General features: G+C 40.8%; 1 protein-coding gene and 4 non-coding genes across 10 annotated transcripts; 3 read left to right on the top strand and 2 right to left on the bottom strand.

Annotated features, from left to right (window-relative positions):
* Positions 1 to 372: 372 nt before the first annotated feature.
* On the bottom strand, positions 373 to 24,696 carry gigyf2 (GRB10 interacting GYF protein 2). Of its 6 annotated transcripts, none has more exons than XM_085438041.1 (29): positions 24,566 to 24,696; positions 18,906 to 18,957; positions 18,570 to 18,735; positions 18,284 to 18,379; positions 17,987 to 18,095; positions 14,643 to 14,748; positions 14,500 to 14,540; positions 14,369 to 14,401; positions 14,047 to 14,223; positions 13,405 to 13,616; positions 13,109 to 13,259; positions 12,088 to 12,327; positions 11,820 to 11,992; positions 10,181 to 10,337; positions 9,913 to 10,079; positions 9,457 to 9,551; positions 8,566 to 8,694; positions 8,327 to 8,457; positions 8,140 to 8,240; positions 7,834 to 7,974; positions 6,961 to 7,119; positions 6,629 to 6,877; positions 6,423 to 6,545; positions 5,158 to 5,397; positions 4,023 to 4,228; positions 3,720 to 3,871; positions 3,419 to 3,618; positions 1,282 to 1,423; positions 373 to 1,197 (listed from the first exon to the last, which is right to left on the bottom strand). In XM_085438041.1, exons 2-29 carry the CDS (start codon positions 18,941 to 18,943, stop codon positions 1,130 to 1,132), a joined length of 4,002 nt encoding a protein of 1,333 aa, XP_085294167.1. In that variant the 5' UTR covers positions 18,944 to 18,957; positions 24,566 to 24,696; the 3' UTR covers positions 373 to 1,129. The 6 variants fall into 6 exon arrangements, with proteins under 6 accessions (XP_085294167.1, XP_085294166.1, XP_085294169.1 ...); XM_085438040.1 differs by lacking the exon at positions 24,566 to 24,696 and adding an exon at positions 20,793 to 20,909; XM_085438043.1 differs by lacking the exon at positions 24,566 to 24,696 and adding an exon at positions 20,793 to 20,909 and having other exon boundaries at positions 14,122 to 14,223.
* Positions 22,563 to 22,634, top strand: trnap-agg (transfer RNA proline (anticodon AGG)). The gene has a single exon. It is a non-coding gene; the product is annotated as a tRNA-Pro (tRNA).
* trnaw-cca (transfer RNA tryptophan (anticodon CCA)) lies at positions 22,917 to 22,988 on the bottom strand. The gene has a single exon. It is a non-coding gene; the product is annotated as a tRNA-Trp (tRNA).
* Positions 23,328 to 23,401, top strand: trnai-aau (transfer RNA isoleucine (anticodon AAU)). The gene has a single exon. It is a non-coding gene; the product is annotated as a tRNA-Ile (tRNA).
* On the top strand, positions 23,688 to 23,759 carry trnag-ucc (transfer RNA glycine (anticodon UCC)). The gene has a single exon. It is a non-coding gene; the product is annotated as a tRNA-Gly (tRNA).
* Positions 24,697 to 25,795: the final 1,099 nt, after the last annotated feature.

Genomic DNA, 25,795 nt, shown 5'->3' with positions numbered 1-25,795 from the left:
ATGAACAGTTGAACAACTGTACCAAACACTGTGGCAAGTCAGTGTATGCTACAGCCTCAGCTGTTATTTTCTCTCTCTGGCGCGTAGTCATCTTTCTTCTCCCTTCTTATACTTAAACACCAGCAGGTCATCTTGGCCTTGTCTACATGGCTAAATGCATAGATAATTAACTTGTCCCATGGTTCCTAAATTTAATTTCATTAATAGACCCTCTTAATCACCTGGCACTGATGAAATTTCCATGCACACATTTCGAGCTTTTCACGAACAGGATGTCTAAAATGTGGTTTCCTGCAGTGTGACCGGGTTAATCGTAAAAAAATCAGTTACACACATATTTTGCAGTTTTTCTGAATGGTTCAGACACAGGTGTGAACAGCCCACACAGACTGTTTTATTATTTCATACTGCAATAAAAAAGTATGACTCCAGCAGATCATTTTCATATATTATAATACAGATGCAGAATTGAAAGTTTATTCTTTAAACAGCCTAGTATTTTACAAGAAATAGATAACTACTTGGAACTTTTGAACTTGTCCTTAAAACAGGACATAAGTGGGCACGAATCCTTGGGCTCTACTTTGCTGTCATTATCCATGAACACCCAGCCAAAAAGAGGGAGGAGGGGAGGAAGGGGGGTGGGGAACTAAAGTGTAGGGGGGAACTCAATAAATAAAAACAAAAAACAATGGATATAATCTCCAATCTTTCCCAAGCTACCCCATTCATGTATCCACACTTCAAAATATATATAGAAAACAAAACAAAACAATGAGATACAGTTTAGGCCAAATTTTAAATTTGTTAATTTTGGATGAAGCAGCTGAAGAGATGTCAGCAAATCAGCAGACTCTCCATTAGTTTGACTTCCTTGCTCACTTGGTTGGGGGTATCCCTCGACTGTTTGCTCCAGTCTGTTTCTCTTTAGGGTTAAACTTTTAGATCAAAGGTCCATTTGCACCAGAAAAATACGCTCTGCCTCAATGGCCAGTGTACTCCTGATAAAAGGGAAACAGAAAAATAAAGGGTGAAAGTCGAGGAAGCAGTTGGGGGTTTGGGTAAAGCAGCTGCTGTTCAAATTGGATACAGTCAGTGGGGGTGGGGGGGTTTGCTTGGCTGCAGTCCCTTAAAAGTCCTCCAAAGTTTCAATCTCTCCCATATTCAATCTCTCAGATGACGCATTCACAGAAAAACCTGAAAATGTAAAAAGAAACAACTCAATTAGCACATGAAACATAAAAAAAAGTAATCATTTTTCAGATGGATGTTTGTCCTAACCTAGTAGGCTGGGGTCTGCCCGGACCATCTTCTGCTTCTTTTTCTTCTTCCCTGAGGTGACTGTCTCAAAGCGCTGCTGCTGCCCACTCGTATGGTTGGACTGGTAAACTGATGAAGATCCTGTTCCACCCCAGACAGAATCCTTGGAAAGAGAGAAACTTGCACTTAAAAGACGGCTCAGCTCTCAGAGAAAAGGCTCAACGCAGTCCCACTAGATATCGCTGAACATAATGATGAAACCAGAGCTAACATTAATGCTTCGAATTCACTGTGGAGGGAAATGAAGTGTGAAATAATAGGAACTGCCACCAGTGACAGCGTTAAAACTGTCACAAACGAACTGAGGTGCTAAATAGCAGAGCCTAAAAAAAAAAACAAAACAAAAAAATGCACCTTTTATTTATTTTTTTTCCTCATGTCAAAGTTTCCACCTGAAGACATTAAACACACGAGGCTACTGATGCAACCTACTGTAATTGAAACAATAAACTTGGGTGACGGAAGGTGTAATGGTGTCATGTACAGCTCAGTTTGCCCTTTGTTACATATAATTGTTTCCATCAGCGCCACCTTCTGATCAAGGAACAAACTACTCCTGTAATTCTACCCCAACTACTTTTATCATCAGAATCAGCATACTTTATTAATCCCTAAGGAAATTATGTAGGTTACAGTTGCTCCAGTACAGTAACATTAACAAAAACACACTAGACTATTTAACAATACAATATGTTAAGATATAAGGAATAGCACAATATATACAAATCACCAAATAATAAATATCCAGGGTTGACAGATGTGATTATAAATAAATATCAAGAAAATTGAAAGCAACATTACCGACAGACAATCTGACTGCACAGCTGGGACAAGCCAGACACCTGATGATTGTTCAGTTAGCTTTAAAAAGTTCACTGAAAGCCTTGCATTTTCTAAATATAGCCAAAAGACATGTGTTCACTGAATGGATGCCCCACTTTTCTTCACTACTTAGAAAGAGGCCAGCTCAAAGGTGTGTTAAACAGACAAAGGTGTCAAAGTAACACATCTGTCACCACAACATAGTGTTGCATGAGCTTCATAAGTGTAATTTTACAGATTATAGTATGATTAAAATCCTGGATGCTCAAAAATAACATCTTAAAAGTAAAACTATGATATACTACACTCAGTCCACTTTAATCCACAAATATATATATTTTTTATAAAAATATGAGCTATCAAACTTTTCAATTAATGGGAGTTTGCTTTGGAGGAGTGACTGTATGTAAGCATGATCATACAGTCAAGGCTTCACATATTTAACTGAATTCTCTGATGTTTTGGCTATTTGATAAACTAAATTGTATTTTACCTTTTAATAAAAAACTCAACTTACTAAAATCAGCCCAACCCTGATGGTAGAAGAACCAAACCTGTTAATATGATCAAGCACTTTGACATAAATTCCACTTTTACAAAATTATGACACTGAGTTTTTAGTGCCATTGTAAACAACACTATTAATGCGCAATATTGATGTGACATTGGGAGGTGTTGGTGTTCTGGACTGCATTGCATTTAAAAGTGTTCCTAATATTCTGCCTCCCTCATTTGTGGTAATGTGGTGGAAAACAATGTGAGAGTGCCCACTGTGTTTACAGTTCAAAGAAACCACTACACTCAGATTATTCTTCCAATAAACAAAAATGATTTTCATTCGCGTGTCAGGTTTTATACAAACAAAAGGTGCAGTGCTGCTCTGACTACAGACAACATAGACGAAAGGTGGCCTTCATGTTTTAGTAAAAGCAACATGGATTAATCCTTCATAACATTGATGTAGTGATAAAATTCACCTTTTCGACAATCTCTTTTTCTATTATTTAAAAAGAGCAGGCTAAAAAAAGAAAGAAAAAAGAAGTGCCATGTCGGCACTTGCTATGACTTAAGATTTATAAATTAGCTGATTAAAAAAAAACATTGTTATAGATGGCATCTTTCTGGGGTCATCTAAAGGGTGATGCAACAGTTTTAGTTTTTGCATACAGCCAGAAAAGCCACATAGTGAAGTGAAACATCACTTTCACCTCATTACAAGTCATATAAGGAAGTGACAATTGGTGTAACAACCCTTGTTCTTGTAAGTCCTGCTCACCTGCTGCTGCTGCTGCTTGAGGGCTTGCTGTTGTTTCTGTGGTGCCTGTTTCTGTTGGTTAGCGTTCTGTTTGGCACGACGTTCTAGGAACTGCTTGGCAAAGTCCTTGGCCTCGGGAGTGTCCCCCAGGTAGGCCCTGATGTAGTCGTGCACCTCGTACGGAGAGTCCACTTCTTTGAGGAAAGATGCAAACGTAGGAACTGGCAGAGAGGAGGAGGAGAATATTTGTGTTTGGCTTCCAGAAAGGGCCCATTAATAGTTCCTGGTGGGATGACTTAGTAAATCATATTTAAAGACTCACCATCCAGGTTGTTGGCCGTGTTGAGGGTGTGCAGAGTCTGCTCACACCATTGCATGAACGTGTCCTGTTGACTCTTGTTGACACCTTGAAACAACTTTAGCAGCTTCTCCTCCTCCTCCACCTTCTTATTGGCTCGCCCACTCAAAGAGTTACTTCATGTGCACAAACAAATGAAAGAGGAAGACAAAGTAAGTCACTAAGATCTGCGTGTTACTCATCATATCCCTCACGCTGCAAATCATGCTATTCATCACAGCCCGTGACTAAGAGGGTTTGTAAAGTTTTGTCACTCTAAATAAATACCTGAGGTTGGCGTTGCCTTTATTGTTCTTCTGCGCGTTGCCTTTTCGGGTCTGTTGAGGTTGCTGGACAACTTCTTTCACAGCCTCATCCCAGAAACCCATATTTGAGTTGTGGGTGTCACCCCAGATGCTGCTGGAGTCTGAGCTCCAGTTACTGCTGCTGCTGCTGGTGTTAACAGACCCCCACACAGAGTTACTCAGAGAAGTCTGTGAAGAGAGCCAGACACGTCTCAGGTTAATTGGCCCATTACATTCATGAGATATCAGTACATTAGTTGGTATATAAAATGCCTAAAAATGGTAAAAGACAACTTAAAGTTTCCAAAGAAATTGACTGATGTGATAGTTTTGTCCATCTATCAGTTCAAGAACCCAAACAGATTGATTTCTTAAGAAATAAAAGTGTAAAACTTCACAACTTTAAAGTCAGAACAAGGATGAGTTGCAAATATTTGGTTACAAAGTAAGAAAACAAACAGATTATGCGAAGATCTGCTGATTCTGAAAATCTGCGGATTTGCCGATTCATCATAACTGGTGTAGTTGCTGGAATTCCTTTTAGCAGAAGTGAAACGTAAAACCAGAAGAACAACAATTACTGCCTTGTGGTTAAAGTGCCTCGAATAGGGAGGGAGGGAGGGACAAAGAAAGACATTCTACATTACAGCCAGGAAAGTGTTTCTGCAGATCATAATGATGCCACAGATGATTGAACACATTAGTCAAAAGAACGAATTAAAGTTTCACCCGACTGGCTTCTGAATTCTTCAGCTGTTGCTTAAACCGACCATCAATTTTTAATCAGTTCATCTCTGGTTTCAAGTAAACATCTGTGCCAAATCTGAAGAAACATCTGAGGTATACCTCTGATCACAGCTGTTGCTCGTGCAGAGGCATAAAACAGCAGATTTGTAAAATCACTAATTTAAAAACAAAAAAACAATCAAATCACAATTTTGTGAACTCCTCCTGGGATTTAAACGAAAATTTCATTTGTCAATATTTTGGATGTTATTAATGATATTCTGCCTTAAAATGCTGACTCCACTAACGACTCATAAACAGCTCTGCTTTTCTACGAAGCTCTTATTCTGTTTCAGTCAACAATATCTTTTGTTATTGTTTGTGTCACATACAGTTCTGTTTTGAGTGCGTGTTTGTGGGGCAACAATAGGATGTTGTTGCTGCTGTTGCTGCTGCTCCTTCCGCTGTTTCATCTGCTGGGCTTCCTCCCTCTGAATCTCCAGCAAAGACTTGGTGGCAACTGGCTGTTTGGCCATGTTACCCCAACCTGACAACTTGGCATGAGGCTGCTGAGCCTGCTGCAGGGCCTGCTGTTGCTGTAGCTTAAGGATCTCTTGCTGCTGACGTCGATGCTGTGAAGTGAACACAGTATTAATATACATATAAACACATACACACATATATAGAAACAGCATCTCAATAACAAGAAACAAAGTACTGATGACAGACCATTATTGCTAAAAGTATTCACACACGTACAAACTTGAGCGATGTCCCATTCTTAATTCATATGGTTTGATATGATGTTGGCCCACCCTTTGTAGGTAAAACAGCTTCAACTCTTCTGGCAAGATATTCCACAAGTTTAGCAGTGTTTATGGGAATTTTGCACCATTTTTTTTTTCGGAAGAGCATTGGTGATGTCAGACTGGCTTGTTGGATGAGAGGGCCTGGCTTGCAAACTCTGCTCGAATTCATCCCAAAGGTGTTCTCTCTTGGGTTGAGGTCAGAATTCTGTGCAGGCCAGTGAAGTTCTTCGACGCCAAAGTTGCTTATCCATGTCTTTATGGACCTTTACTTTTTGCACTGGTGGAAGGTCTTGTCGGAACAGGAAGGGGTCATCCACAAAGTGTTCTCACAAAGTTGCAAGCATGAAGTTGCCCAAAATGTCTTGGTATGCTGAAGCATTCAAAGTTCCTTTCACTGCAACTAAGTGGCCAAGCCCAACCCTGAAAAACAACCCCACACCATAATCCCCCTCCACTAATTTTACACTTGGCACAATGTAGTCAGATAAGCATCGTTCTCATAGCAACCACCAAACCCAGACTCATCCATCAGATTGAAAGATGGAGAAGCGGGATTCATCACTCCAGAGAACACATCTCCACTGCTCTAGTCCAGTGACAGCATGCTTTACACCACTACATCTGATGCTTTGCCTTGCACTTGGTGATGCCTAGGTGCCTGATTTTATACACCTGAGGCCATAGAAATGACTGGAACATGTTAATTCAATGATTTGGATGGGTGAGTGAATACTTTTGGCAATTCAGTGTATGAAAAAATTAATATAGTGTATACAGACAGGTTACACTTTTGAAAAGCACATAACAGCAGCAGTTCACTGAAAATTAAACTGGTCCACTCTTCTTACCTCGTCCCGCGCCTGTCGTTCTCTCTCTTCCTCCAATTTCTGGATCTCAGCCAATGACAGGGCATTCTGAGTCTGGTTTATAGTGTTTGGTGACTGCTGGCCCCACTTTGATGAGGATGGAAGCTGTGGACCAGGATAAGGCATTTTGTAAACTTTAAAGTCATCTCGTACTCTGTATTTTTAATAAATAAGGGTTATGTTTATACCTTCATTTGTGCAAGCTGCTGCTGTTGCTGCTGCTGTTGTTGCAGCCTCCTGAGGGCCTCTTGTTGCTGTTGTCTCTGTCTCTGCAGCTCCTGCTGTCTTTGGGCCTCCTGGTCTCTCCTCTTTTGCTCTTCCTGTTGTTGGGCCAGGGCAGCTGCCACTGCAGCAGCTGCCACCTCTTCCTCTGCTCGCTTCTCTTCCTCACGCCTCCGCAATGCTTCCAGTTCCTCCTGCTTTCTGCGCTCCTCTTCCTGGTGAAGCAGATACAAAAACTCAATAAGCTCAGTGCTGGGTTCAAGAAGAGGAATTATTAGACATGATTTTGTACCCTTACCTGTTTGCGTAGGAACTCTTCTCGCTTCTTTCTCTCCTCCTCTTCCCTCCGCCGTTCTTCTAATCTTCGAAGAGCTTCCTCCTGTGCCATTCTTTCCTCTTCCTCCTTTTGTCTCCGATGTGCTTCTTCCTGTTCCCTTTGCCGTCTTAGTGCCTCCTCCTTAAAATTCACAATGTTGTGTCAGTTCAAGCCTCACACCAAATGAACAAATCAAAGGGTGACTCCAAAACATAAAAACCCAACTGATATCTTTTTTTTTGACTACCCAGTGGTTGTTGTCATTGGAACGCAACATGAATAAAGCCTGATTACAGCTAGTCTGTAAACAATATTACTAAGAATTTGCTAAGCAATGAATGCTTAGCAAATTCCAAGCGACACTGCTTACAAACTAGCTGGTGCCACCTTTTTTACGTTACAATGCAACTCTGACATACTGTATCTGTATAAAGCACCTGATACATCAATACTGCCCTTTGTTTTGTTTTTTGTCTCTACTACAAAAAAACGATCAGGAAATGGGTTCTACTTTACAGCTTCAACAGGCAGAAATCTAGAGGGAAAACGTCTTTCCCTCTATACAGTAAAAGTCAATTCCGCATTTCTAGCTTCATGGGTAAAAAGTCTGCTCAACCCACTTTAACATTGAATTTTGCTGCCCATGTGAATTTTTCACTCTTTACAGTACTGACCTAAGACTCCCTTCATTGGTTAGAATTTATTTAAAAGACAGAAATGAGAGGCCGGAGGTGCAGAAGAGTCTGCCCCCTCTTACACTGTGTGAATAAGAAAACCTCAAAGATTGTCTTTTGCCCAGTGCCACTAAGACATGTACTCATTCCATTTTTAAGTGCTTCTATGAAAGCGTTCCACCTGTTTCTGCCGTGCAAGCTCCTCTTCTTCCAAACGTTTCCGTTCCTCCTCCTGTCGAGCTCTCAGGGCATCCTCCAACCGTTTCCTTTCCTCTTCCTCCCTTTTAGCTCTCATTTCTGCCTCACGCCTCTCAAGCTCCAGCTGACACAAAGAAAAATAATGAACTTAAGGCATTGTTCACAGAAACGTGATCTCAAAATAATAGTCGGACATTTCAGACTTCTATTGCTGTATTCCAAACTTCTGAGATCTTTAGAGGTTAGTAGAGACACTGTAAAACACTCGTAGACCAAGATTTTTAATCACCTTTGCATTCTTTGCCTTCTCAAACTGTTGCATCTGCTCAATAGTTGGAGCCTGTGCCATGGAGTCTATGGGTAAATCCCATACACTGCTGCTATCCCACGCTGTTGAAAATGATTCAATTTTATACATTACACTTGCCACAAAAACACATTTCCATCACTTCAAGATACTAAAGTAAGAAACTCACTGCTCTGAGAAGCTTGTTGGAGGTTAGTTGTGCAGGAAGCCTGAGTAGACGGGTTCTGCATTTCCCACACAGAACCAGAGTCTTGTACAGACAGAGATCGGGTAACAGGAGGTAGGAGGCTCTCAGATGCTCTACAGTAATATAAAGCAAACACATTAATGGATTCAGTTTCCCTTGATGTCTCTAGAGGTAACATTTTTAAACACTGAAATACTTATGATAATAATGATGCTATCAACCTTATCTTAAGAGCCTGGTATTGCTGTTGAAGCAGGTTGATCTGCTGTTGGTGCTGCTGCTGCTGCTGAAGAGGAGCTGAGCTAAGAGCTGCAGCTTTCTGCTGGGCCAGGGCCTGAGCATACTGCTGCCTAAATGGAGGAAGATGGGTAGATAGTGATTAGGAAAAAAAGCAGTATAGTGGCTGGGGGTTTCGTAGTGTGGAATCAAAGCAAAAGCAGCATGGGTTTGAACACTTTCAACCCTTTCATGTGGAGTTTGCCTGTTCTCCCTGCTGTGTTGCAGGTTTTGTCTGGGAGCTCCTGTTTCTCTTGGCATTAAAAGCATTCCATAAACCTTTTTTTGGTAAATAAAACCACAAATAATGTGGACAGTTCACAGTTCCATCAAGCAAGGCAGTTATTGATAAATAAGATGACATTCAACAAAGTCAGATGCTGATATTTATGCATTGTGTCAAATCAATATTGGACCAGCTGCTTCTTCTTTCAGCTGCTCCCTTTAGGGGTCGCCGCAGCAGATCATCTGACCCTATCTTTAGCATCCTCTTCTGTCACACCACACCCTCTCATGTCCTTCACTGCAGCCATAAATCTTCTTGTCCTCACTAGCTAAAGTGGAACTTTTTTTTTAAACCAACTCAATGTTTGATGAAGTGTTGAGTCAATAAAACTAGTATTTTTAATCGAAATAAGTTATTGTTGCACAGAAAGCAAGAATAAATAAGCAATAATGTCTCAACTTAAACGGGAACTCTACCAGTTTTACACACCACAGTCTGTCTGCAGGTCTTGGGCAGTAATACTTCATATGTAAACCACTTTGCCAATTTGTTGCTTCAAAGTGAGCTGTGTGAATTTGCTGATGTAGTGTTAAATCTGAGCCTGGCATACCTGAGGAGGTATTGATATTGGAACTGCTGTAACTGGTAAAGGTTAAGAGCAGTGAGCTCCTGGTGCCTCTTCAACCTCTCTTGATCCCCATCTCCCTTCAAAACATAAGAAAAAAGAATTACAATAAAAATCATGTTTTTAAATCAAGTTGGAGAAAAAGCAAAGCATTAAAAAGCTTCCGATCTCTCTTTCTAGCTGCCCATCTAATTCAGCATCACAGGGAGGCTTGAACTGTTGCCTCTCACTAGGTGAGAGGCAAAAAGAGTTCATGTTATATTGTGCTTTAAAAGATAATACAAGGTGGTTTCCTTGCGTTTCTATACACACCCTTCTATTTTAAAAAGGGACTACTACACCACCTACAGGATAAAAGGTAGTACTGATTCTACTTCTGATTTGAAAAACAGTCCCTCCACATTTAAGAATCAAATGGAGAACACTTTGCAGGATCCTTACCTGTAGAGGTGGAGGTGCAGAACCTGAAGTAAATGGTACCCTGCCCCAGATCTTCACGATCTCTCCCAGAGGCTGAAATACTTCATCACACCCTCTTTTGACCAAAAGGTTCATTGTGAAGTACCCAGCCTGAAACCACTCTGTCATCTCATGGTTACTGAATGGACCTAAAGGAGCACAAAAAGACAGCAGAAAACATTCAGGAGTCTGTTTTTAAGACAAAACTACAATCTAAGCTACACTCTGACCAGATGAAGTCCAGGCTTACCCTGTATCTCCCCCTGGGGGTCTTTGTAAAACCACTTGAGAGCAGCTTCATGGGTCAGGGGCAGGCCTGCAGGCTTGGGCTTCTCTGAAGTCTTTGCTGCAAGTCTGTCATCATCCACCCCACTGTCCTGTAGGTACGCTACCATCTTTTCCGCCTCCTGGAAAGGATTTTTTTTGTTTTTTTTTAAAGAAAGGCATTAAAATTACTCCTAAGCCAAATCAAAACTGACACAAAAGACTGCCTTGTCTCAGATGATTAAAAAAAACCCAAAACATAACAGCTTCTTTCTGAGCAAAGAGTTGCTTTTAAAAACCTGATCATTATCCCTCTGGGGTCCAGGGAATAATTGGCCGTTTTTGATTACTTTTGATTTTACCTATATTTCGCCTTCAAAAACCTTTTATCTTGCATTGTTTGGTATCAATATTTTGACATACTATATTAGTACAATTGATCTAAATCAAGACAAAAAAATTATCTGAATAGAAAAAAGTTATTTTTTACTGTACAAACCACAAATATGCTTAACGAATCATTTTCATAACTTGAAATGCAAATAGAAATGGCAAATTTCTAAAAATTATGCACAAGTTCTGCAAACGACAAAGTTATATGGTACTATTTACCTAAAAATGCAGCCAAGGTCTCAGGTGTTTTTTATATAACAAATTTCCCACGTGTGGGACTAATAAAGGTTATCTTATCTTATCTTATCTTATAACCATTTAAAACTATTTACAGAACAATCAGGTGTGCAACATCAAATAAGAAGGCACGCAAATTATTTATGCAACTCCAAAGTTTCTATCCACTATAAGACAGAATTCCACAGGCCTAAACCCTGCAGGTCTGACAACAGGAGGGGTATCAGTCCTCTCTTCCATGTGGAGACAGCATTTACACTGGAATCTGCCATTTGTGGCTTCTTTGGATCAACTGTGACATTTAGCAGTATAACTGACACACAAAACAAAACAATGACTACACAACACACTAACTATAGCCTCCAAACACTATTAACGTCACTAATGTCTCACATATGAAAACTTGCTCTGTCTCTTTCTTTCGCTCACCCGCTTTCTCTTGCCAGTGCCACTCCTAAAACTTCCCTCTCTTCCTAAACAACCAAGTGCCACATGTTACCATATCTTTTTTTTTTTTGATTGACTAGCATGGTACGCTTTAACACCAATAGGGAAGGGGTGATTTTTCTTTTTTCACTCACAAGCGGAGCGTGTTTGGTAGCGCTGTCCTTAGAAAACGCTGTTTTTACAGTTTCTTCCTGCCGTAAACACCACTGTTTTGTTCAGAAAAAAACTCTTCATAACTCTGGTTCTACGTGGCCCATCGACACAATTTAAAAACTGGTATATAGTTTGAAGTCCACACTTTTGACCCAAGTTGAAATGGAGACTTTGGGTTGCTGCGTCATCTTAAATTGGTTATGTGAATTTGACGCACCGGCGCGTCCATAGACCCCAGAGGGTTAATGAAATTAGTCAAATGTCTGGTATTATAATATTCTTGATATAGTTTCTCCTTTAGCAACAAGATTATAACTGATCTCATGACTGTGGATTTCTGGTTGATGACCACAGTCCTGCTGACACACCTTCATGATAAAAGTTTACATAATTACCTGTTCAAAGTGTTTTAATCCCTCGTCTTCATCAGTGTCATGTGACACAGTGTTGGGCCTGCCAAAAGGTGACATTATATTTGAAGGAAATGGTAAAGGATTGTTCATTGGCACAGAAACCTCTATGGGCTTTTGCTGTGGTATATGGAGAGTAGGTGATGGAGCAGAAACTTCTGTATGGAAAAAAACAAAAAACAAAATGTTTGTATTTTTGGCACATGCAGAAAAAATAAGTAATATTTACAGTGAAACTGCATAAAAGTCCCACCTGTAAGGGTGGTAGAAATGTGGGTCATAGGAAGAGATTCCAGTATGCTATTAGACATGGGGACATGCACAGGGACTTTGCAGGGCTCTGGGGGGAGTTCCAGGGGTGGCTGTCGCTCAGCTGGCCTCTCAGGGTCTTCTGTCCTGCTAGGCAGGTTTGGGGACAAAGACTGAGCAGGAGAATGGGGCTCTGAGACAGTTGGAGGAACAGGTGGGGCCTCCTCTGGTACTCTAGCCAACTCTAAAGTAAAAATTACAAATCACAATATGAAATTGTCATAAATAATAATTAGGTTTTGTAATATTAAAAAACGTGTATTAAAATGTGTGCGTTGTGTCAACAGTGATTAGTTGATATTGTATCACATCCACATAATTTTCCACATTCTTTTGTCATGTTTGAATCACGCCTTTAAACAGCCATCATTTTATTTTAGAAAAATGGTTGAAGCACAAAACAGGCCAGCATCTGCAGCGCAATCCATTGTGTTTTTTAGTGTCCTTGAGACTGTGGCTGAAAGACTCCCACAATTTCTCCTTACAGACAATACTTTGACTGAAAGTATATTAATCTAAGCAACTGCTGGGATGTATATGAAATTTTTGCATTAGTACATCTCAACCAGTTTCCAGTCAACATGCTCGTCCACTAATGCTAGGCTCATATTGCAAGACCTTATAAATCACTGAAATCTGACTGATGACAAGTATTTTTCTGGAATCTTATGTTACTGGTCATACTGCAGCACTCACACTAAAATCTGGTTCTGGAAACTGCAGACAAAATGTTCGAACTATAAGAGATTTTTTTTCCCCCCTTCTGTACATTGAAGTTCATACAGTAAGAGACCGCCATCACCCTGAAGGCTGAGCTTGGCTTCGGGGAATGCCATTTCCCAAAAGTGAAACAGCCCAGTCTTTTTGTGCGCTTCATAAAAAAGACTTTCATTTCCAAAGTGCTTACAAAACTGTGAGTCTTACAGTCTATTTAGATGTACTTCTATGTAAAAACCGTGACTGACCTTTTCGGTCAGCTTCTCTTTTGGCCTCGGTTTCTGTCTCTTTGGTCTCCTTGGGTTGGCAGTCTTCGTCCTCCAGGCCCTCTTCACACACTTCCAAGGGTTTGAATTCAATCTCTGCCTCTTCCAAGATCGGCTCCTTGGAGGCTTTCTGCTATTATGAAGGGAAAAGAAAAAAAAAAAAAACCACTTTTGAAAATTTGGCACACATATCCCTTAAAGCCATCAGCGTTTTGAAGCCAGTTCAGGATAGTCAAGTCTTTCCATTTATCAGTATAATGGTTTCTGCCTGAAATCACCTTGAGTGAGAGAAATGCCCCCGATGAGTCAAAGGTGCCCGCCTCCTCGTCTGCATCCTCCAGACACCACTCTGGCAGGCTGTCCCTCTCATCTTCAAGGCTGCCACTGCCTGACCTTGGCCTCCTGTAGCCACGCTCGTCTTCTCTTGCATCAAATGGGAAACGGCGACGCTGGTCTGGGTGTTCCCGCCACCCTGCTGACCGAGGCCCATCTGGAGAGACAAAATAAATACAAAAAAAACATTGGAAAATAATGAGAAAACCATTTTACTCATGATATACTTTAACTTCATGCAGATGTTCAGCAGTAATACATTTGCCTGTGCAAGTGAAATGCAGTTTAAAATAAAGAATCAATGGTGAAGAATCACTCATCTCACTCTTAGCACGCTTTGTTGGCTGGTACTTTATAGAAGCAGTAAATTACTGACAGCCAAGCTAACAAAACGCCCATGATACAGAAAGAGGTGGAGCTGGAGAATTCAACTGAATTCAACTTTGTGCGCTATCATGAATACCAAAAACCAACCAGCAGTTTGGCTGTGAAACAAAAAACTTTTTTCTCAAACAGGCAGTGGCAGTCACCACAAATACATTTATCTCTGATAAATGTATCGGTAACGTGGACTGTGCAGTGCCCACCTGGGCTTGGGGGGCACCACCGGTCATTGTCCCGCCGAGAACCTGCCGGGCGCCAACCCCCCTCATCATCCTCACCATTCTGATCATCACGAGAAGTACGCCAGTTCTCACTTTCTGAACGCGTGAAGTCGTGCTTCCTCGGGAGTCCTGCTCCACCGTCCTCATAATTACCTCGCACTGAAAACGATGGAGTGAAAGGTAAATAACGATTATATTGACAATGAGATCATAATTTGTGTTACCAAACTCATGCCTCATCGACATTCTTCAAAAATCTCAACTTCCTATTGGTCAAAAGTTCAACTTGCATAAACACACTTACTGTGATTGATCTGAAAATGTCCTGGAGCAGCATCTGTCACAAAAACAAAGCAACAAATAGATAAGCTAAGTTCATTCGCCCCAAAAGATCACCACATATTGATTATTTGAGGAGCAAAATGTGACACCAACCTGGGTCTTTTCGACCTGGTTTTTCAAACCTTCTATCTCCCCTATTGATAGAAAGAAAGTCATTATATAAAGTTATGACTGTTATGCCAAAAGGAAGAAAAAAAACGTCAAGCTTTGACAGAAAAAGATGAACATTTTAATACCTTTCTTCCCAGCTTTGGGAGCGATGCATCTCCCTTACTCCACGACCAAAACCTTCCACATCGTCAAAACTTCTTTGGTAAAACCCTCCATCTCCTCTGCCCCGACCTGAAAACAATCACAAACACTAATGAGATTCAGTTGCTCATAATCATATTCCACAGGCTTTCCTTTGGTTGGGATATTTAACACGGTTATAAAGGAACAAATGCCGCTAAGATACTCCAGCAACTCCTCTTGCAAATTATTTGCATTCAGCATTATATTCATCAGCAGGAGTTCTACCATGGTCCATAAACCCAAATCTGCTGAATCATGATGGTGTACTCTCCATTCACATTTTTATCCAGAGGTGTACAAGAAAGCAGCTCCTGAGATTTTTAATTGAATCTTTTCTCTCATGACTCACAGACAACACCCTTGAACAAGGACAAATCAGTTTGGCTGATGAAGTATTCTGCAATGTTTTACTGCCATAGTAAATGGCCTGTATTTGTATAGCGCTTTACTAGTCCCTACGGACCCCAAAGCGCTTTACACAACCAGTCATCCACCCATTCACACACTGGTGATGGCAAGCTACATTGTAGCCACAGCCACCCTGGGGCGCACTGACTGCTTCTAGTGAAGAACAATAACTTACTTTCAGACTTTTTTGTGTCACTGACTAACTTTCTATTTATAATTAAACTGCCTATCTATATAGCTATAGCGTGACCTCTTGATCAAACTTTAAAGTATTAGTTCAGGAAAAGTATACCTGACATGACCAATGCCAGTAAAAACAGTTCTTTTGTTTATGAATATTAATAGCTATTTCTGATTAATATTTAACCTCGCCCACACTGTGTATGTAAAACTGAACATGTCGACAGCAAAAGATCAACAGTCCAGACATCAGGGCCTTAAATTGTTTAAAAAAAAATATGTAAATAAATAATCTGAATTTCAAGACCAAACTCTGGTAGCTGGTAACATAGCAGTTTCTATAAAAGACGTTTGTTTCTTAACACGTTATATTTTAGAAAATTATTACAGATAAAAGGTTAAGTCTTTGAACTAAGTCAAAGGTCAATGTGAAATCATAGTGACATACTGTTGCCACACACTTAACATGACCTCTGTCTAACACTGCAACTTTACTGGAGTGCATTAGCATGCAAGAATCTTGAAATATTACACCGATCCTTATTGCAGCCTACAGTTTGCAAGCAAGCCATGCCATCATTATGTAAATGCCTCATCTTATTATTTACAATTTCCAAGAATGATGAGCGAAAGAAGAGGTAGACTGATTTTGTGAAAAGCCATGTAGATGGAAAGCTGAGAATTACCAGCAACACCCACCTCTCCAGTCAACGGTTTACACCAGGAAATTTTACAAATTTCCTTTGGAATAATCTGGGATTCACAGATGAACACTTTATGCTCAGCAGAAGGCAGAATGTATATCCTTTGCTCCAAGGCTGACTAACAGTAATTTATTTTACTCTGGTGTGAGAAAATACTCATTTTTTTAATAGATCTGCATCGTGACTACGCCTAAACAAACGTCCGTCTGCTTTCAGAGACAATCTTCCACCTTTAGGGCACATCAGTGCGAGGCAACATTTTGCTGAGTAAGCACATCACCTACGGGATACTAGTATTACACTATACTGTCTCAAACTCTGGACACACTGCCAGGCTGTTTTAAAGGCACTTTAACTGTATCCAGTTGTCATGACTTTCCTGAAACTGCATACACACATCAACTACACACAGATGTGTCTGTTATACTGTGGGGGCACTTGGTTCTGTTACTTCCTTTATTTTATAGAGGGAAATCAAATAAAAAGTTGTCAAGAGGGATCACTTTTATCTTGTGACAAAACATTTCTATACTGATTCACTGATTAAACGTGTGGGAGCTTCTGGACTGGCATCTAAAGGCCTTTAACTTCCCTGGACAAATTTGCAGGATTTATTTTTTGAACCAAGCTCAGTTTTTCAGCTCCAAATAAACCGATCTGACCAATCAGACCACTGTAGGGCTGCTCGATTATGGCAAAAATGATAATCACGATTATTTTCACTGAAATTGAGATCACGATTATTTGACGATATTTATTTAACCCTTTAAGACCTACTATAGAACCAAGTCCACCAGAGCTTATATTATTTTTTTTTACATGCTGTAGTGCCATTTGTGGGAGCATTTCAAGTTGCTATACATCAATACAACTGTTATAGCCCATATTTTAATAATATGTATGCATTAAGTCCATAGTAATTACATAAATTGCAAAAAAGTGCAATAAACTACAAAAAAATTGAAAATCGCTTTTGTTTTGTTTACATATATTTCTACTTGGAGAAATTTAAGAGGTTTATCCCTCAAAACTTTAAATACAATAAAGTTGCAAAAAATGGTTTCCCACCACAGGAAATTTATTTTGAGTGTCTTCATAGTTTTATTTTGGAGATACAGCAATTTTTATATACTGCAGGAAAAACAAAAAACAATCCTATGATGCAAATTTGCAAAGAAAACAGCATGTGCATCATTTCACTGTGGGAAGTGTTACGAACAGCTGATAGGAACGGCAAAACCTGTTTCTGGAATATTATGTTTTTGTTCCTGCAAGCGCTTTTTATGCAATTTTTGCAAAGCTATATGTGGAACGAAACCGTGACCGAGGACAACCTGATGGCATAAGATGTAAGTACAACTCCTCCGGTTTCATATGCAAAACAAATTATTGCGCTAGCTTACGTGGTTCAGGTTCTACAGGGATTTAAAAATAGTTACGCAAAACGGAGCGTGCTGCTCTGACCGGCTTTAAAGGGTTAACAATGACTTTAAAAAAATAATATAAAATAGTGTGCAACACCACTGAAGTTTTTTTTTTTTTAAACTCTCTTTTCAACCAACGGCAGTCACTCTCCAAATAACTTCTGCTTAGCTTTCCGAGCTTCCCTCGGGTCCTCTTAATCAGCGGTCTCCAACCTTTTTTGCGCCACAGACCGGTTTATGCCCGACAATATTTTCACGGACCGGCCTTTAAGGTGTCGCGGATAAATTAGGGAGGGGCTAATAATCGGCTCAGTCATTTTTAATGATCGTTGAAAGCCCAGATCGTAATCGTGATTAAAATTCGATTAATTGAGCAGCCCTAGACCACTGCATTTGGTAACAAAGCAGTGGTAGCTCAAAACACTCTTGTTGGAAGAACACAGCCTCATTTCTCCAACAAAGAATTAAACCTGTCTGTCTAGAGATTAGATCCAACATATTACTTCTCCTTGAAATTATAAAAGGAAACACAACTTACTCATGTATTCATGAGCTTAGATACATTCTTACCTCTACCCCTTGAAGTACTTCGGCCTCTTGGTGCCCCTGCTATCAGCCCACCTCCACGCCCTGTGAGCCGAAGTACAGCTGCACTGTTTACAGACATGGAAAAATTTCTCTGCAAATACAAACAGAAGGGAGGGGAGCAAACGGAGGGGAAGCCAAGTCTGAGCTCTTGTCTTTGTATCCGCTCTGTATTATAAAGCTAAATTAGTAAATACAATGCATATGCCATTAAAATAATAATATTGCAATTGGCCTCACGCCAGCTTGACATTAATGTCATTGTTCTGATCTGGTTGATACCTGTTCCTCCTCTGTAAAAGACACGAGTGCCAGAGGTGGCAGGGGCTCCTCTTGCAATATGGGCAGAAACTCCTTATCATGTAGGTCTATAGGGATCTGGACAACACAAACGCACAGTACGAGTTTTCACAATTAAGATACATTTCATTCAATTTTCAAAGACTATTATAGCACAACAAAATATGGGGGATGAAATTCAATCTTGGCAGTCACACACTTTGTATGAAAATCCCAATGGCTACGATCTTGCGTCAACATCTAACGCTGACGTTACGGACGTACCCACCTTGTTATCCTTTACATAAAGTGCTAACATTTCTTCTCTCCCGTAGCGATATTCTGCAAGTTTATACTTTGGCAATGCAGGTGAGAGGGGTGGAGAGGCAATAGCATTGCTGCTTCCACCACCACCACCACCACTGCTGCCTCCTCCTCCAGACAGGGCACGCAGCCTGCAGACAGAGACAAAGCAGTAAAAACATAACGGACAGAGAAACATCAATCAAGCAACAGGTCTCAACATGAACGAGAAAACCTGCACTAGGCCCACGCAGAAAACCAGTTTCACAACCTAAAAATCACTTCATCCACACCAATTATTAAATCACACCAGTTCAATTACCATTCTGGTCCAAAGTTAAGTGTCTGGGTTTCGGCCATTCTCCCTTGAAGTTCTGCAAATGTGGAAATGGAGGTAAAGGATTAGTGCCAAACATCTGCCATCCCCGCCCCCCAAAAAAACAACAGCAAAAAAGAACACATAGACAGTCATGCAGCCTAATACTGCTTATAAGTGTTACTGCATCCATTCAAAATTGGATATGTGCATGTCTTGACTTGGAAATATAAATGGGTATTCCAAAATTGCATGTGGCATAAACAGACAGGGGAACTGCAGTACTGGTCTGCACCTGTATATACAGTTTTTACTTTAATTGCTGAAAATCTTGAAAACTAAAACTCAGGCATGTCAAACACATTAGGGGTTTGTCCCTGGCTTTAATGCATTTCAACTCCTCAGGCTATGTAGCCCATCCCACAAGCACACAACCAGTGTACAATTTCAATGTGCTAAAGCTATTTTAGGACATCTCTCAGCCCGCAAGGAGGCTGTGGCAGACACCTGTAATTGACGACTGAGATGGACTTTCTTTCAGCAAAAACAACTCTCCCCAAAATAATCATGTTATGCCAGCATCATTAGTTGTTTGTTTATGCTAGTGTCCCTACTACCAAGACGTTCCCTTCACCCTTAACCTGGAAGCACAGATCTAAGGCACAGGCCTTCCTCAAACATCAGGCACAAAAGGCGACAGCAGACTTACAATAGCCTTGACCATATGGAAGCCTGAATAAGCCACGTGTAAGTTGGTAGTTACAGCAATAAATACAGCAACCGGAGGGGGGCTTGCGATATTTGTGGTGTCTCTTCTGTGAGTTTAGGCACACTTTAAAGCTAGACCTTTGATTGGCCGGCTTTATATAACGATACGGCGTGTTTGAAATTATTAACGCGTAATCTGTACACAGCAATATAACTTATCAGTTTTATGAAGTCAATGTACCGTTACAATTTTGTTAAGCAGCTTAAATGGTACAAAATACGAGTGAGCGTTAAACTCCTGTAAAGTTTTCGGGAAAGTCACCGAGTCCATCGTTTAACTCCTAACAAAACTACAGTAGTCAAACTCCAGCCTTGATTACGTACTAAGTGAAGTTAATGTTGCTGAATAATGTTAAAGCTGGCTTTGCAATGCTCGCTGTGATGGTCACTGAGGAAGGTTCAGCAAATCACCCTCAGCTGCCAGCACTGCGTTAGCCAACGCAGCAAACTAGCAAGTCCTGTAAACACCTAACGTGGATATTTAAAGCATTCACTGCACATTCGTGACTGTCATTATCCAGCATGTTTTGCGACTGTTAAATGCTCATAGTGGGGTTATAGACGTGCGGAAAGGTGGCGGCAGAATTGTAGTTAAAGAAGCGCTTTACTGCCTGGTGCAGAGTATTTTTTGCTATCCAGAAAGACGATGGCCAACGGTGGTTATCCCAGCGTGCTAGCTAACTAATTAGCCAGCAACGTTTAATCCCAACCTAGCTATCGTATATGTGTGACAAGTAAAGGCAGACGCGTGTACTGACACTGTTTTAGTTTATCACAAGAGAGTAGGTAAAGCTTATAATTCACATAAACTGTGTAACACTGCTCCGGAATAAGTTAATCCCCCCCTCCCATCCAATCACCAATGCTTATAGCTAGCATGCTAACGGGTTAGCCAACTAGCTCCACGCGGCCTCCCGAGCAGCCTAGATCGACGACTACCTTTCCTTGTCAAAACGGCCCGCACACGGAGGCACTGGGGCCCGGTGCTGCAAGGCCAAGTAAACATGGTGGTAGAACCAACAACCCCAAGCGCCCCAGATCCTCGCAATTTGCCCCCCTGACGTGGCGGCTACCTAACGCGAATGATTTTTTCCTCGCTAGTGTGTCAAACTTTGGCTGTCTTACCTCCGCTTGTTCTGACAGCACAAGGTTTGTATACGAGCTGTGTGGCTCTCTCTGGGCTCTCTCTCTCTCTTCGTTTTCCACAAGATGGCTGAGCGCAGGTCACATGACAGCAGATATATAAACCCGAATGCCGAGGACAGATTTGCTGACTGCTACACACAGTAGCAGCCTGTGGTAATGTTCTGGCTCATAATGTTAATTTTAAATAAAGTGAACTTTGTATTTATCCCTTAAAAACCTTGAGAAAAAGACGTGACACGGGCCTCTCCGCAATAAGCCAGTAAACTCAGTATAATGCAAACTTTGCATATGTAACACCATATACGAAACATGTATAAATGGCTCACTGTACAGCAATAATTGTATAGACTACTGCCATAAATAAATACAACTGTACTGGAATACTATAAATGCCATTAAAACAGCCCTTAACATTTTGATTTCTGTTTTCTTTATTAATTTGTAGAATGATAGGAAAATAGCGCTGTTTTTGATATGATCCCATATTAAGTAAGTACAGGCCCAGTATTACTGATATCACTACCGACACGTTAGGTCGGTTAGTTAGTCAGAAATTTCGAGTTTTTCCGAGTTCGCAGTTGGAATTTTTATCTGATTTCGAAAGTCAGAGAAGCAGATAAACCAATTTAGCAATCGAAGATGGCAGCACTGAATATAATCAAACATTTTAATGCCTATTAAATACCTGCTTGTGTTACCTTCCACAATAATTAGTTAACACAACAAAACAAACAAACTTTTCATTGTTTTGTTTTTGGAAAGGCACCACTAAAGCACAATAAGAGAGAAGGCACATCTTGCTATATACAGCTGTGTTAAAATATGTTATTATTGTTGGCTGCTTGAGGTAACTTGTGTTTAATTGTATCCCCATGTATAAAAAGGTACTTCTCAAAAATTTGGAGTTGACACTCTAAACAGAGAGCTAGAGAGAGTGAAATGAGGGGTTCAGTAAAGGCCAAATTTGCTTTGTGGTCCTCCAACTCAGAGTTGTAACACAGTCATGACAAAGGTGACACAGCCAGACAAGGTTCCTTTTTTTGGTCAGCTTTGAGAACTACCACATTTTACAGTGCAAGGCTGAATATGGTATCCAAGACTCCTTAGACAATAAACAATTCAGTTCACTTACATTCAGTTCAGCATTGATGTGTCACTCTTACATAATGCTTAACTAACAGGTTATACCAGTAGGCCTGGTCACTGGTTAATGCAGGCTAGTGCTTAGCCAAGTGAGACCAGTGAGTGTTAATATTGGCGCTGTCGACCCTGCAGGGCAAAATAGCATGGTGGATTTAGGTATGTGATTTTCCTTTTTGGATTCAATGCACGGATTTCTCCACCCCAAGACCCGAAATGCATGTGGTGCTGAGTAATTATAAAGTTTATGTAAGAGTATGAGCCAGCTGCTTGCAAAAACTTCGAGGTAAAATAAATCAGGTAAAGTTAGTCGGACTGGTAAACACTTTTTAATGAGCCTTACTTATCTGTATTGAGATGAATCCTCCCGTGGCCCTAGCATTACACTTTCTGTATCCATTTTTACTAGCCAGTCGGCCGAACAATAACGACAGTTTGTTATTTGTTTGTTTGCTTTATTTTTACCAACTCATGTAGAGATCTATAGCTAACAAAAACAACTGCAGTTACACGTAACATAAAGATTTTTAATTTTTAAACTACTACTAATTGTGAGCTCAGGACCTGTTGTTGGTTTTGTTGGATTACGACGATGCTGCATTTCGAGCTGGCTCGTTGGTCTAGGGGTATGATTCTCGCTTAGGGTGCGAGAGGTCCCGGGTTCAAATCCCGGACGAGCCCACCGTTTTACTTTGTTATTTTGAATTGCTATTAATAATTCTCCTTGTTAACGTTGCCAATATCGCTTTCGCAGATACGTAATTAAATGCAAATGCGATGATATTTAGGATTATAAGACAAAGCTTCTTCAGAGTGAGAATCTTCACCGCTGCAGCACTCAATCTAATGTCGATAAAAAAACTGTATTCATATTTACCACGCGTGCAAACGCGGTAAGTAGCAACTTGTAAGACAGAAGATTACAATTTAAGCGTGCGTTTTACTGTGGAACAAAAAAAGGTTTGACCCCGACGTGATTTGAACACGCAACCTTCTGATCTGGAGTCAGACGCGCTACCGTTGCGCCACGAGGTCTGTGGCACAAACCTTGTATATGCCTATGATAAAGGTGGGCATGCTGTGCTGTGGCTACATATGGTCTTTAGCTTGTGTCACTAAGTGATATTTTATGAAAAACGTCGAAATGTGAAAATTCTGACTTTAATCTCAGAATTCTGGAAAAGAAAGAGTGCCCACTTTTTTTTTCCAGTGGCCCTAATCCTCTTCCGTAATAAGTCCTAATCAGAAGGCCTGTTTTTAAGTAAGACAGTAAAAACCTTGGGGCTGGCTGTCCACACTGGTATTGTATTGTGGGCCCAGCCATTAGTCATTTGTATATAGTATATATAGTGTACCACTGTAGCTTTGGTAAGTGGCCGGTTAGCTCAGTTGGTTAGAGCGTGGTGCTAATAACGCCAAGGTCGCGGGTTCGATCCCCGTACGGGCCACAGTTGCGTTTTTTTCTCCCTTCTTTGGGAAAATTATTTTGCTGCTCGATTTTATTACGGTGTGAAAACAAGCCGTGTCAGCAGTATGGATGTATTTGGTTCGGCGAAAAAATAGAATAAAATAGCCCCATGTTATGGCCAAATATAGACACTTCTAGAACGGCAAATATTTGTAGACAGACTACGAAAAGCCATAATATGCAGTACATATAAAATATAAACATACATATAGTTCATATAAATCGATATGGATTGAAGTGAATTTGAGTAGCCTTCCTCTAAGGAGGCGTTGGTGGTATAGTGGTTAGCATAGCTGCCTTCCAAGCAGTTGACCCGGGTTCGATTCCCGGCCAACGCAGGCTATTTTCTTTCTTTTTTTTTTTTTAAATAAATTTCTTCCAAATCCATAAAAATACAGTAGTTGAAACTGTTATCGTAATGTTGTTACTGCATGTGCATATGTTAACATTCATATAACACATATGACAGTCTGGGTGTGACTCATCTAGCTGGCTGTTCCTTTCTGTGTGGAGTTTGCATGCTCTCTTGTGTGAAAGCTTGTGTGGATTTACTCCGGTTTCCTCCCACAGTGCATGGGTTAGGTTAGCTGACGTGTCAATATGACCATGAATGGTTTATCTGTCTCCCTGTGTTAGCCCTGTGATAGATAAAAGGGCAACATTGTTCATGGTCAGTGTTGGGAAGGTTACTTTTAAAATGTATTCCACTACAGAATACATGCCCCAAAATGTATTTTGTAACGTATTCCGTTACGTTACTCAATGAGAGTGACATATTCTGAATACTTTGGATTACTTAATATATTATCATGCTTCTTTACAACTACATGAATGTACTATTGCTGTGTGATTTATTACTATTACTGAAGGTTACTCGCCATACCAATACCAACTAGATTTTTAAATCTTAATATAAAATGAGTAACAGTAGGGTGGACAATAGGTAAGGCTGCGCTTTTTGCAACGATCTCATATAGAAAATTATTCCGAGGCTCAGAACCGTAGTAAAGACACCTCTGGCTAATACGGTCAACTTTGCTAGCAAGAGACAGAGAGAGGAGTTGAAAGGCTGCTCCAGCGGAACTTATTGTTTCGGAGGAAAACAGGAACACAGCGTACAGTCGAGTTTTAATAGCTTACTTACAACTGGGCTCGTCAGGCACTCTTCTTGGCTGCAGTGGTTATTATTATATTTACATGTTTCCAGCTCCCGTTTTTGCTCGATGACAACTTGTACTTTTCGACTCTCCTTTTTCTCCCTCCTCGCGCTCACAGACACATAACATAACGCGCTCTCTCACCCAGGAAACAAGCAGAGCGAGAGCGTCACCCTGTAACCATGGCAACCGCAACACTGCCGCCTGGAACTACAGAATGTAGCTGTCAAACAAAACCGAAACAGTCCTGACCCGCCACAATATGAAACAGGAAAGTACCGCCGTGTAATCCACAAAGTAACTGTATTCTAAATACCACCTTTTTAAACGGTACCTGTAACAGAATACAGTTACTCATGTATTTTAAATACGTAACGGCGGTACATGTATTCCGTTACTCCCCAACACTGCATGCTGGTGGAAACCCAAACAAAACACACATTAAGAGGCTCAAATGCCTGTGTCTCAATCTCGTGTCTCATAATGACGTGAAGAAATATTTTTTAAAATGAAGGCAACAGGCAGAGTGTTACAGGCATCGCCTTAAAGAATGTAGCCTCATGGGCAGTGTAGAACGATGGATTGGATTTATATAGCGCTTTTCAAGGCACCCAGAGCGCTTTACAATGCCACTATTCATTCACTCTCACACACTGGTGGAGGCAAGCTATGGTTGTAGCTTGGGGTAGACTGACAGAAGCGAGGCTGCCATATCACGCCATCGGCCCCTCTGGCCAACACCAGTAGGCGGTAGGGTAAAGTGTCTTGCCCAAGGACACAACGACTAGGACAGAGAGCCCGGTGATCGAACTAGCGACCTTCCGGTTACAGATACGCTTCCCAACCCCCTGAGCCATGGTCACCCGCAATGGACTGCCATACCCGTTATGTGTCTGTGAGCCTGAGGGAGGGAGAAAAAGGAGAGTGGAAAAGTACAAGCTGTCAACGAGCAGAAACGGGAGCTGGAAGCATGTAAATATAATAATAACCACTGCAGCCAAAAAGAGTGCCTGGCATTTGAGCCTCTTAATGCGTGTTTTGTTTGGGTTTCCACCAGCATGCAGTGTTGGGGAGTAACGGAATACATGTACCGCCGTTAAGTATTTAAAATACAAAATATGAGTAACTGTATTCCGTTACAGGTACCGTTTAAAAAGGTGGTATTTAGAATACAGTTACTTTGTGGATTACACGGCGGTACTTTCCTGTTTCATATT

The sequence above is a fragment of the Copadichromis virginalis genome, linkage group LG18 (genome assembly GCF_057382275.1).
Source record: "Copadichromis virginalis isolate Kocher_CV1m ecotype Utaka linkage group LG18, C_Virginalis_male_GT1.1, whole genome shotgun sequence".
NCBI lineage: Eukaryota > Metazoa > Chordata > Actinopteri > Cichliformes > Cichlidae > Copadichromis > Copadichromis virginalis.
The sequence above is the reverse complement of the archived record's forward strand: the minus strand, read 5'-3'. Positions and strand labels throughout refer to the sequence as shown.